The 13,314-nt window shown below is 38.2% G+C and overlaps 1 protein-coding gene across 8 annotated transcripts in view; it reads right to left on the bottom strand.

Moving 5' to 3' along the window:
* The window catches only part of PHACTR2 (phosphatase and actin regulator 2), a 233,044-nt gene that overhangs the window by 104,444 nt on the left and 115,286 nt on the right, over positions 1-13,314 (bottom strand). The window contains exon 1 of one of the 8 annotated variants that reach the window (XM_019744465.3): positions 11,324-11,589. The exons of 6 other annotated variants lie outside the window; for them this stretch is intronic. In XM_019744465.3, the coding sequence (XP_019600024.2) occupies positions 11,324-11,369 (46 nt within the window). In that variant the 5' untranslated portion in view covers positions 11,370-11,589. Of the gene's footprint in view, positions 1-11,323; positions 11,590-13,314 lie in introns of those variants that run through there. One more of the 8 variants, XM_074333670.2, reaches the window with a different exon arrangement.

Consider the following 13,314-nt stretch of genomic DNA (forward strand, 5'->3'; position numbering starts at 1 on the left):
TCTTCCAAGTTTCCATCCTCAGCCAGCTCCTCCACAGACAGCTTGGCAGGTCAGCACAAGTTAACTTTATAGATATAGAAGAAATTTTGAAAAACACAGAATCTCTTCAAATAGATGAAATCGGCAATAGTAATCCTGAGTCTCCTCTCAGATTGCCTTTCAAATCTACCCAGGTTGTCAGAAACATTCTTATTCTGGAAGAAAGGTCCAAGGCCATGCCCAGCAGTCCCTCCTCAGAACACGGGGAGGCTGAGAAACTCTTCAGAAAAAGATTTTAGGAGACCCCAATTAGGCCTGACTGAAATTTCCTTCACAGGGGGCAATGTGGTACAAATGGGCACAACACTGAAAGGAAAAACCCCTGAAGTACAAACTGGTGAAAATAAAAAGGGCCAACCATTATTCAAAAAGGAACTACCTATGAAAAGAATTTTTAAATAAATGATTACTTCCTTTTGGAGGTTTCAGAATTTGCCGCCCACGTTTCTAAAAGAGAAACAGGGCTTAGCCTCCTTTCTCGAAATGTATTTTACAAAACTCTTTATTGCAGTCCCTGCCGCTTATTATTAAAAACCTGTTTTCATGGAGTGCCCTGTTCTTTGACTTTTGTAATTAGCCTGCAGCTACCTCAGATGAAGTTCACGGGGGTCTTCCTGAAAAGGCAACAAAGTCAAAATTCTAAGTCTTTTCCTTAAACATAATTATCATTCTGCTGATAACCTCTTTCCCTTCAAATATAACTATATTAGGCTCAAATCTGGCTATTGTGGGAAATGACTTATTTTGCAGCTTATATTAACAAAACACATGTAGGAGCAAAAAAAATCTCTGGCAATGAGATTTGGCCAAAATTGTACTTGACAATGGGAACACTTGCTTGGGAACAGGACATATTAACGACCAAATTCATCAAGGCAGTAAGTACAGAATATCAGTGTTTTTGAACTGAGCATTTGTTAATTTCTACCTCCAGTCAAGAGACGATACACATTGTTAATGAACAGAAAATTTCATCTGAAGTCACCTTTTAAAAACTGCTAATCTCCAGCAGATGTTTCTCACCTTAAGAATCTTCTGGAATGCTCGTTGAAAACCCAGATTCTGAGACCCCTCTCCAAAAGACTGATTTTGCTAGTCCAGAATACTAGGAGCCCAGAAATGAGTATTTTTACCAAGCACCCTAGGTGATTCTCACAATTGGCAACTCGGTGAAATACCAATCTTCATTTTGTAATATCCTAGGACTCCTTCCAGGCCATAGCCTATAAGGATGGTGGGCCCTTAAAATAAAACATGCAGGAAAGGTACAATTATTCTATACAGATCTTCAACGCAAATCTTTTTTTAAACTGTTATCGCATTATGTTTAAATATTCAGCTATAAAACTTGAATTTTCATAAAACTTTTTTTAAACCATAACAACAAAAGCAGATCAAAGTTGAGTTGTGTGACAATCATCCAAGGAAGTCTTTCAAAGTTTATTATAAGCTATTTGCTAAAGGGGGGAAAATAGTCTTCTACAGAAAGGGAAAACGTTAATCGTGATTAATTGTAAGTGACGGTGGATGTCTGAACATATTACAGCAATTTTGCTTTGTTACCAGCCAAATTATCAACGAAGTAGGGAGGCAGAATAAAGATATTTTCTAACACAAGGTCTCAAAATACAAAAACAAAACAAAACAAAAAAACCATGCCCCATGCGCTTTTCTCAAGAAGCTACCCATGTGTCAAAATAAGGAAACAGACATAAAAAATAAGGCAGGAGGAAAGATCTCAGGGCAACAGCTGGGCAGTCGGCTTAGAAGAAATCCAGCCCAAGCTGGAACAGCGCAAAGACTACGGATAAACTTAAAGACAAACCTGAAAGAATAAAGAAATTGTCTGAACAGATCGAGATCTATGTAACTGGGGAAAGGTTTGGGAATGAGCATCTAGGACTCTTACCAAGCAAACAAAACACGAGTAGGGAAAAGAAAAGCTATGCAGGAAAGAAAGTGTAATCATGGTTTACCCAGGCTTCGTTGTCATTAGCTTTTAGCTACATGGAATACTGATCTAATCAAAGTGCACTGTAAGAATGCTGGGAAGATGAGAGCATGGGAAGATGGGAAATGTGCGATTGGGGCAAAGCAAAGGTCAGAGAACATGTGAAAAAGGAGCTATAGCTTCAATTTCCATACTGTGAGGTCAGTAAGAATGTGTCAAGCTGAACAATCGCTAATTACCAATGTAAGCATGCTAGGGAGAAACTGGAGGTAAATACTAAAGAATCAGTTTAAACAACTCTTACAATTCTTGGACGCCTCCTAACTTCCCACTCAGTTCCTACCGCTTTACTAATATACAACCTGACCAAGTAGGACTATTCATTTATTCAACAAACAGTTTTTGTGGCTGGCATCTATCTAGCAATAAGACACACTGGGGAACAAGACTGCCAAGGTTCAGGTGCAGGGGGACAATGAACAAATAAACATATGGACAAGGTAATCTGAGTGGTAAGTGCAATGAAGGAAGAGAGAACTGTGACTGGGGTGGGGGTGGAGGGGCAGGCTATTCTAAAGGGGCTACTGCTGGAGCTGAAACAAGGAGCCAGCTTCGTAAAGAGGCAGGGGAAGAGTCCCGGATGTCCTGGACAAACAGGGAGCAGCAACTGCCAAGGTCACAGGCAAGAAAGAGCCAGGCTTGTCTGATGACTGAAAATGAGAGTGAAGCTGGAGCACAGGTGTGGGGTGGGGTGGGGTGGGGGGCAAAGTGGTGGGAGATGAAGTTGGAGAGGTGGGTGGGAATCGGGGATCCCAGAGGATCATGTATGGCCTTGAGGGCCACAGTACAAAATCTGGATTTCATTCTAAGTGCAATGTGAAGACACAGGAAGGTTTTGAGTAAGGAAGTGTCATGACTTGGGTTTAAAAAAATTACTTTAGCTGTTGTATGGAAAATGAATTGCGGAAGGTTAAGAACAGAAGCAAGAGACCAGCTCGAGTCCACTGCAGTTGTTCATGCAATGGATGGCCAGGGCTTGGATGGTGGCAGTAGCTACAGAGAGAAGTGAGTAGACATGAGATACATCTAGGAAGAAAAATAGGACATGCTGAAGGATCGGCATGGAAGGGAGAGGGAAAACCTAAGGATGACTCCTAGATTTCTGGCTAGAGTGAGTGCGTGGTTGGAGGTAGCACTTGGTGAAATGTAGGAAGTAAAAGACCACTTTGGAGGGGAAAATCAGCCTTCTGTGTAGACCTTAACCTGTGAGCCGCCCATTAAGGATTCAAGCAGACCTGCCAAGTAGGCAGCTGCATATTTGAACCTGCAGAGCAAGAAGATGGGAGAGTTGCAGATACAAATCTGGGCATCACTCGCCCCAGGTCTCCAGCTACCTCCCATGTCAGGCATTCATTTGCCCTTGTTGAATTGTTGCTGCCTACCTCTTGGTTCTGCCTTCAGAATGCCCCCCAAAATCAATACTGCATGCAGCAGGCAGATTCATCCCCTTGAAGCAAAGCTCTAATCACTTCTCATTTGATAAAAAACTGCCAGTGGTTCCTACTGCCTGTGTCTTACAGTCTTGCTTTCCACCCATTTCCATCTCAGAGCCTGAATTCTTGTCCTTCTTTAATACTTTTCGTCTTCCCTGATTTGTCCCCCCCGTTTTCTAGGGGCCTCTTCCCTTCTACCCTCATTTCTGCAGATCTCCACGTAGTGCGTTTGAGGCTCAGACCCTTGTGGGTAGGGTCTGTGTATGATTTGTCTTTGAACCTTCCCGCATGGCCTGGCACAGTACCTCACACATAATGACTTTACTTTAGGAACCGTTTGTTGGATGAAGGTGCCACTTTCTCCTTCTTAATAGCCCCTCACAAAATGAACGGATTTGAGGGATATACCTGCCAAGCACATACCAGCACAGCTTTCCAGAATATTCTTAAACAAAATACCACTTCAGTCCTTCCTTTGTCAGCCAAAATTTCCTTGGTGTTAAGGGTTGGAATGTTATACTTGCCAGAAGGTTTACATGAATAAAAACATCCACCCTCTTGAAATAAAAATAAATGGAGGGGTAGTTTACAGGTATAAATGATAATAATTAGACCAAACTTTTAAATGTTACATGCCCATGACCTTCTGAGGAACAAGACCTGTTGTTTTTGTTTCTCATCCCCCTGTTTCAAATGGGGGCTGGGGGACAAGGGACCAAGACGTGTTTATTTTCTGAACAGTATTTCAATGCCAATACCACTTTTTATAGAAGTTGAGTCCTCATTAAACATGAATCTGTATTCCCAAGAAGAGAGACTCGCAGTTAGCCTGTTACACTGAAGTACCCTCAAGGCAGGAAAACATGTTGGAACTTTTCCTCTATTCAAATAAAAGAGGCTTAATTAGGGGATCAACAATCTAGGGGTCTTATCTCCTTCCCTACTGCATTAACTAGGTGAAAGGTAAAGCCTGAGTAGTGCATTGGTTGTTACCCTTTCAGACTGCTGAAGATAAAATAAATTTAAGCTAAAACTATTTGGGATATTCCTCATTGACCAGACCTAATGAGCTATGGACCAAAGAGAATTAATTGAAGTTTAAAGTTTTGCTCATTCTCTTTCTTTCAAGCAAGTGACATCTGCATTGTGATCAAACAAACTAAGAAGAAAATTAAACTTGTAAAGATGGCTATCCTAGAACCTATAGTTTTGTTTTCATTAATGAATTCACAAGGAAGGAAATAAAACTGGTTGAAAAAACATCCATTGAACGGAAAACTGAGTCCGATTCCATGACAGCTAGAGAAAAGCTAATACAGTTGCACGTCAGCCTAGAGCTTTAATTCCAGTGAAAGTCCAGGTGGACACTGGATGTGGAAGCCCTGGCTTTGGTCAGGTCCAAAGCAGAGGAAAGCCATGACGGCCACCCTACCTCCATGAATGAATTTCCTCTCTCCCCACTTTATGCACATATTTTAAAAATAGAACCATTTACTTTAAACCTGCCATTTCACATTTTATGTTATCTACTGTGAAAATCACTTTTCCAAAAAAAAATTTTTATGTCATTTTTAAATGGCTTATTCTATTACATGACTCTATCTTAATTAATTCAGCAAAAACTCTTGCTGTTTGACTATTAGTCATTTCCAATTTTGGGCTTTGATAAACATTGCTCCAATAAGCAAATAATTATTTCCTTCACAATATGCTTCTAGAAGTGGAACTACTAGGCCTGAGTGTATGCACATTTTAAGGATTTTAATATATATTACCAAGCTGTTCTCCTGATAGGCTCTACCAATTTAAATTACCACAAGACAACCATCTCCTGGGAATCATTCCTTTTAATCTTTGCTAAATTCTTAGGTGATGAATGGCATCCTTTTTTTCCTTGTTTTAATTTAATTTACTCCATACTCCAATTAGTCACTTATGTTTCTTCTTTGGTTAAGTAATGTGGGCAAGTTACTTAGCTCTTGCACTTCAGTTATTTTCAAGTTACAATACATGAAAAACTCAAAGTCTAGAGCAGAAAGTATAATATGCCTTGCTTATATTTTGATAAAGATACATACATGAATGAAACCTATCTGGAATTAAAAGAAAGAAAGCTGTCCATACTGGGTTGTAATTGGGAAGGGACTGGGGAGCTAGGAGGGAATGAAACTCATTTTTATCCTGAACCATCTTGTAAAGTTTGACTTTTGACCATGTGCATGTTATTTTCATTAAGAAAAATAAACTCTATCCATTTTTGCCTTTATGATCTCTTCTTATACAGGGTTTACAAGGAAATTGTTAAATATCCTGGGCAAGATAAAAATAAGGTCCCAAATAAAAATAAGGAAACCCAGAAACACAGATAGATACAGCTTCTATCATGGCTTAGGTGAGGTCCTGCAGGTTTTATTCACTTGAGTGGCTTTGTCTGTGTTTTCCACTCAAGGCCAGAGGTTAGGCAGCCAAGAGGGGGTCTGTGGCACAGTGGGGGTGGGGTGGAGGTACAGAAGACGGGAAGAAATAGTGACTAGATTCAGACACCACCCTTCAGAAAACAGAGCCGGAGTAACATGCAATTCTGGAAATAAAAAAGAATAAAAATAATACGTATCTTTCATTTATACATTCGTTAGCTTTGGCTTAAAGTAGTCAGGCTTTTTATTGAGAAGATTTGTTGAGTCACTCATATGTTCATATTGTTGTGAAATGTCATTCACTATAAACATTTATTGTGTCCAATCTACTGTGTCCTGTACTTGGCAATGAGAATACTGTAAGTTTCAGCCCTTCCAGGGAAAAAAATCACCCTATTTGGGAGGATACCTATTCATTTGTGATTAGAAATAATGGATCCAATCCTCAATAACATACGAGCAAACCAATCCAGCAAATAATAAAAAGTATTATATACTATACCCAAGTAGGCTATAACCCAAGGATGTAAGGTCAGTTTAACATCCAAAAATCAATTAATGTAATATGCTATATTAATAAAGAACAAAAACCATTTGATCATCTCAATAGAGGCAAAAAAAAAAAAAAAAAAAAGACTGACAAAATCTAACACTCTTTCATGATAAAGACCCTCACAAACTAGGAATAGAAGGAAACTTTTTGATAAAGGGCATCTACGAAAAACCCATAGCTAATATGACGTTTAATGGTGAAAGACTGCTTTCCCGCTTAGATCAGGAACAAGACAAGAATGTTCACGCTTGTCTCTTCTATTTAACATTAAGTATAATGAGTGAGGGCAATTAGACAAAGAAAAGAAATAAAAGGCATTCAGATCTGGAAGGAAAAAATAAAGTTATCTCTACTTGCACATGACCTTTGTATACAGATCTTGGATATAGTATGATCTTGCACATAGGAATCTGCTGAAAAAAAAACTATTAGAACAAAAAAAATGAGTTCAACAAGGTTGCAGAGTATAACTTCTGTATATTTACACACTAGCAAGGGACATTCTGAAAATTAAACAAGAATGCAATTTCATCTACGATGCATCAAAAACAATAAAATCCTTAGGGATAAATTTAAAAAAAGGAAGAGCAAGACTTACACATTGAAAACTACATTGTAGAAAGAAATCAAAGAAGATCGAAATAAATGGGAAGACATCCAAACTTATGGATTGAAAGACTTCATATTGTTAAGGTAGCAATATTATTCAAATATATCTACAAGTTCAACACAGTCGCTATCAAAGTCTCAAGCTGGCCTTTTGTTTTCTTTTCTTTTTTTGCAGAAGTTGACAAGCTAATTGTAAAATTCATACAGAAATGTAAGGAGACCAAAATAGCCAAAAGAATCTTGGACAAAAAGAATAGTGTTAGAAGACTTATATTCTTCTGTTTCAAAACTTACTACAAAGTTACAATAATCTAGACAGTGCGGCATATTAATAGACATAGGTCAATGGGATAGAATTGAGAGTTCAGAAAGAAACCCTTACATATATTGTCAATTGATATTTGACAAGGATGCCAACACAATTAAATAAAGAATAGTCTTTTCTGCAAATGCTGTTGGATAACTAGATATTCACACACAAAAGAATGACACTGTAACCCTACATCACACAATACATAAAAATTAACTTAAAATGTATCATAGAGCTAAATGTAAGAACTAAAACTATAAAACTCGGGGGGAAAAATAGCTGTAATTCTTCTTGACTGTAGGTTGGGCAATGGTTTCTTAGATATGACACCAAAAATACAAACAAAAGAAAAAACAGATAAACTCAATCAAAATATTAAAGTTCTGAGTTGCATACCATAGTATCAAGAAAGTGAAAACACAACCCAGAGAATGGGAGAATGTATTTGCAAATCATATATCTGATAAGGGACTTGTATCCAGTATATAAAGAACTCTTATAACTCAATAATAGGAAGGCAATTAGCCAATTAATACTGGGCAAAAGCCATGAATAGACATTTCTCCAAAGAAGATATATAAATGGCCAATAAGTAAATGAAAATATGCTCAATGTCATTAGTAATTAGGGAAATGCAAATCAAAACCACAATGAGATACAACTTCAAACTCGCTAGGACAGCTATAATCAAAAAGATAAGTGTTGGCAAAGATGTGGAGAAACTGGAACCTTCATACACTGCTGAAAGGAATGTAAAATGGTACAGCAGCTTTGGAAAACTGTTTGGCAGTTCCTTAAAACGTAACACAGTTACCATATGGCCCAGCAATCTCATTCCTAGATATCTACCAAAGAGAAATGAAAACATATGTTCACCAAGAACTTGTACATGAAGTTCATAGCAGCACTATTCATAATAGCCCAAGAGTGGAAACAACCCAAATGACCATCAAACTGATGAATGGATAAATAAAATACAGTATATACCTACAATAGAATATTATTTGGCAATAAAAAGAAATGAAGTATTGATACATGTACAACATGAATGCCCCTTGAAAACATCATGGTAAGTGAAAGAAGTCAGACACAAAAGGCCACATGTTTTATGATTCCATTTATATGAAATGTTCAGAGTAAGCAAATGTACCAAGACAGAAAGTATATTAGTGATTAATTAGGGGATGGGGGTTGAGAAGAATGGGAAGAGGGATTGACAGTTACACAACAGCACTGTGAATATACTAAAAAAAAAAAAAAAAGAATTTTATATATATATTTGTTAATTTATTGGGGGGACAATTGTTAGTAAAGTTACATAGATTTTAGGTGTACAATTCTGTATTACATCGTCTATAAATCCCATTGTGTGTTCATCACCCAGAGTCAGTTCTCCTTCCATCACCATATATTTGATCCCTATTACCCTCATCTCCCACCCCCACCCCCCGAAGTTTACACTTTCAATGGATGAATTTTGTAGTATGTTAATTTTATATTAATAAAGCTCTTTTTATAATAGAAATAATAGGTCTAATGGCATGTTTTCAGAAATAATTATTAATGGTCTTCCTAGATCCCAGAGAAAACAGATGTAGCCTTAAGCCGAAAGGTTCAAGAGTCTGAAATCAAGAGAGTGAAAAGCAAGCTAACTTGTAGCCTATGACGATGATTCTTACAAAGCCCAAATTGAGTAAGTATAAACTATTGGACTCTGTTACTGATTCATTAGACACAAACAGATTGTCCCCCATTAAGTATTTAAAATTAGAATCATCTTCACCACTGTAATCCCTGGTAGCTACTCTAGGCTTAAACAATTAGTAGATGACTGAAATCAAAGAGAATAAAAATCTTCACACCATTTGTAAAGCCAGAGTTAAACAGCTAACAAGGAGTGAACAAAATTCTTGGAAGAGTAGAGAGTGTGACATTCTCAGACTCAGAGAAGAACACCAACATGAATAGAAAACTTAGACATGACAACCAAATGTTCTTTTTGTGTTGTTGGTTTTCATTTTCGTTTAAGATCTGATGGCAAAACTTCAGGGAAATGGAGTGATGGTACTAGACTTCAAGAAACTATGTGGATATCATGAGAAAATTACTCCACACTTAAAATACCAAAACTTGAGTCATAACCTCTTTCATCCCTTAACTGACAGAACAAAATGGGAAAACCCTCTACTCACATGTCTACATTGGTCACTTCAACATATACAAACTTTTAAACAACTAAACAGAGGACCTGCAATTTAACACCACTCCATGAGCTATTTCTCTGAAATATCTTTTATGGTCAAGCATAACTTTTTGTCTAAATTACTTTTTGTATAAATAAAATGCACAATCTTTCAACATGATTAGTCATTTTATCAGGAATTATAGCAATCTGGGTTGATTTTTGGTGTACTGTGTAAGAGGCTAAGACGGTCACTTTTTAGGATTCTACTGTGCTTCTTAGTCATCATTTATGGGATATTCCTTGATTTTTTGTAAAGGCAAAATTTACTCTCCTAATCATAACCCCTTAACAATATTTTTTTTCTGGCAAAAGAACTAAATTTAGGGCAGGACTTTATACCTGACATACTAGAGGACTGATTTAATTCTCTGCTTTGCCAGTGCAGACATTTAAAAATATAACTCTTCCTTAAAATGAAAAGAAGTCACTTTAAATTTTAAAAACAAAGGAAACTAAGCCTATTTGCATAAAATAGTTTTCTAAAATTAAGATCCAAATCGACACCCCTTCCTCCAAATCCCCAGAAAGCTATCAGTATGAAGTGTCTGACGTTCTGGAGGGAGCCCTGTACAACCTTATCATTGACGGTAAGGGAAGGTGCGACCTTTCTTTGGATTCTCATTTCTCTCCTTTGCAGAGGGTTGTTCTCTTGGGGCATTCACATAAGCCCCAGCAAAGCTTATGCTACTTCAGGGAGTGAAGCTCCACAATATAAACAAACCCATGTGGGGAGAGATTGGGATGATAGAACTCTATCTAGTTAGAGACATCCTGGAGCTGATTAAAAATACCTTCATCTGTGCCCTGTCATTTCCTTTCAGCAAGATCCTGTTGATATTTACACAAATGTCTCAAGGAATAACTTGAATTGTCAGTGGAAAAACATCAAAATAATACCTTTTACATTTATTTCATTCTCCAATCACAAGTTACGCCATCAAAAAGTTGTTTATCCCTACACTGCTGGAGAAATGCCAGGCGTACCTTCCTTCCCTTTTTTCTTTTTTTTTTTTTTAAGAAAATGTAAAAAACAAACTTAAAAAGAGGTATTATAACTCCGAAACGTCACACAGGTTTCCACAAAACGAACTGCAGCCTTCCATAGCTGAGTTCATGGGCTATGTTTCCCCCCAAATTTACAGCTTATGCGTCTTACATCAACAAAACAAATATCATTTGAAACAAGCATTTTCTTTTTGTCGTTACTGAGTATTCAGCGTTCTGCCAGGATAAGAGAAAGAAGGCAATCAGCACTTCTACCGCGAAAAACAAACCATAAATCAGTTGAAAAGCTTGAAAGAATTCAGTTCTGGTCTGCTCAGAAGCCAAGCGTAAAGACAGAAAAAACCTGTTGGCACGTTTATCTGACTCTCTAAGTTTCGCGTTCTAAAGACACTGTAATACGCAAAAGGCGTTTCTGTTCAGTTTCAGGCTCACAAGTTAACTCAGATCAAGACCAAAGAGGGGCATCTCCTACAGAAAATGGAGCCTGTGCCTTTAAAGTAAAATCGGCCGGATCCCAAAAGACATTCCACTTTTCCACGACAAAGAGTTTGGGGGAGCGCTACCTCTCGGGTTTCTCCGAGGGACTTGGCGGGTTCGGGCAGAGCCAGACTAGTCGAGGAGCCCTCGACCGTCCCAGCTGCCCCGGGGAGCCCAGCGCCGGCCCGCGCTGCGGGGGCGCATCGCGTGCGCCCGGGACTCACCGCTGCTGGGCTGCGGGGACAGCGTAGAGACCGAGGTCTGGCCCATGTCTAGGGTCGCAGGGCCAGGTCCAGCGATCACGCGGCTCTTTTGGTCCTTCGATCATGGGTCCGCTCGCAGACAGATTTCCAAGCGTTCATTTCCCGGTCTGTGCGGAGCTCCCCGCCGGGTCCCCTCACCTTCTCCCCTGCGCGGGTCTCCCAGCCCGGCCGGCCGCAGCCGGCGCGGCGGATCCTGCCCAGCGGATGCCTGTCATTCCTCTATGCAGATTAGCTGGGGTCAGGGGTCACGGAGGAGGAGTGAGGGGGAGAGGGCCAGAGGGAGGGTAGGAGGGGGAAGTAGGGGGCGCAGATGTGGGGAGGGGAGAGGCCCGGGCTGGTCCAGCGGCGCCCGCGGGGGCGGTGAGACCGGCACGTTTCCCCCCCACCCCGGTCCCCCAGGGTAGTAGAGAGTTCGGGCGACTCCCTTTTAACTTAAAAGGTTCAATGTCAAATGATCCTTTAGGGCTGGAAGTAAAGGAATTAAAGTACTTAGTCACGGTACTTAATTTAAGAAAATTTGTTTCTTTAAAGGTTAATTCCTTCCTCACGTTCTCTTGCAGTATGGCAGCACTGTTAAATGTCTTTTATGTGTGCATTTCTTCTTGTTTTAAAAATTATCTTCCTTTTAACATATAGAATTGACAAAAACAACATTGGCAGTCTCAGTCAGGTCGGACAATAAATCTGAATGATGAATCTATGTGTGAGATCAATAAAGTGTACACTTTGCTCTCTACTAGCTAAAACTCAAAAAAGATGCTTACCTCTCCTATATTATAAAACAATCACTGTGAGGACTATCAGACAGTGGTAAAGTGTTTAAAATATACAAAAGGTGAAAACAACAAAGACAACAGTAATTTATTTTAGAAGTCAACATTCCCCAAAAGTTGAATTAAATTTTATTATAATATCCTATTAAATCTCAGTCTTCTTGAAAATGTGAATGTAAATAAATACTCTTGGTATTTACAATTAATGATTAGACTGATGAGTAATCCAGAGCACACACACACACACAAATATGTCATTAGACTGGATGGTGGTTACATAAACGTATTAGCTTTATGAAAACTCATTGAGCTGTATACTATGATTTGTATCCTTTTTTGAATGTATATGTTTTATTAAACAGTAAAAACGTGCAATACATTTAGGTTACTTGCCACAGCTTTCACTTTTTAGACCTTCCTATATGTTCAACTCAAAACTATATAGTGTATATATATGATAAAATAATCTGTTATCTAATGCTTTAAACATGAAAATCATTTTTTCCTAAAGTTTATGTCATTTGCTTTATTTTTAAAAAAGATATTTGTTTGTTTCATCATGGTTAAGTAAGTTGCCCTATTTTTTAACACCCAATAGCCCATCCTCATTGTGGGAAAGATTTTTCCCCCTAGAATAGTGTGATTAATTAATTATCTACTTTGCCAAATTCACTCTTAAGAAACCCTAATTTTTTAAATGAAATTGAGTACCAAGATGTGAGTTCTAACTAGGACACTGAAATTAATCTTAACTAAATTTCCTTAAAAGTGCAAAAATGTGTTTTGGGAACACATTCCAGCTGGAGGGTTCAGCAGTGAAAATAAACAATTATAATGTTTTTTTCCATTTCTTTGATTGAGGTTGCCTTAAAACAACAAAACAACAACAAACGTAGGTTAAGTGTCCTCTCAACCTAAATTGAGAGGAGGGAACTTCTCATTCTTTCTTCTATTGATAGAGGCTAATTAATAACAGAGTTCACTGAGTAGAGGAAATACATACTAAATTTTGCACATTAAAATATGTAAATTTAATTATTTTAAAGATTGACAAAAGTTAAACTTTGAGGTACAGTATTTTTGCTATCGTTACTTCTTTTTCTTGAGAAACGATAATGTGCCTCCTTTTATTTCTACAAATTCTTATTTCAAACATCAAAGAGGTACTCTATAATTCTA

Source organism: Rhinolophus sinicus, chromosome 2, assembly GCF_057876585.1.
Source record: "Rhinolophus sinicus isolate RSI-liver-muscle chromosome 2, RSI-T2T, whole genome shotgun sequence".
Taxonomy (NCBI): domain Eukaryota; kingdom Metazoa; phylum Chordata; class Mammalia; order Chiroptera; family Rhinolophidae; genus Rhinolophus; species Rhinolophus sinicus.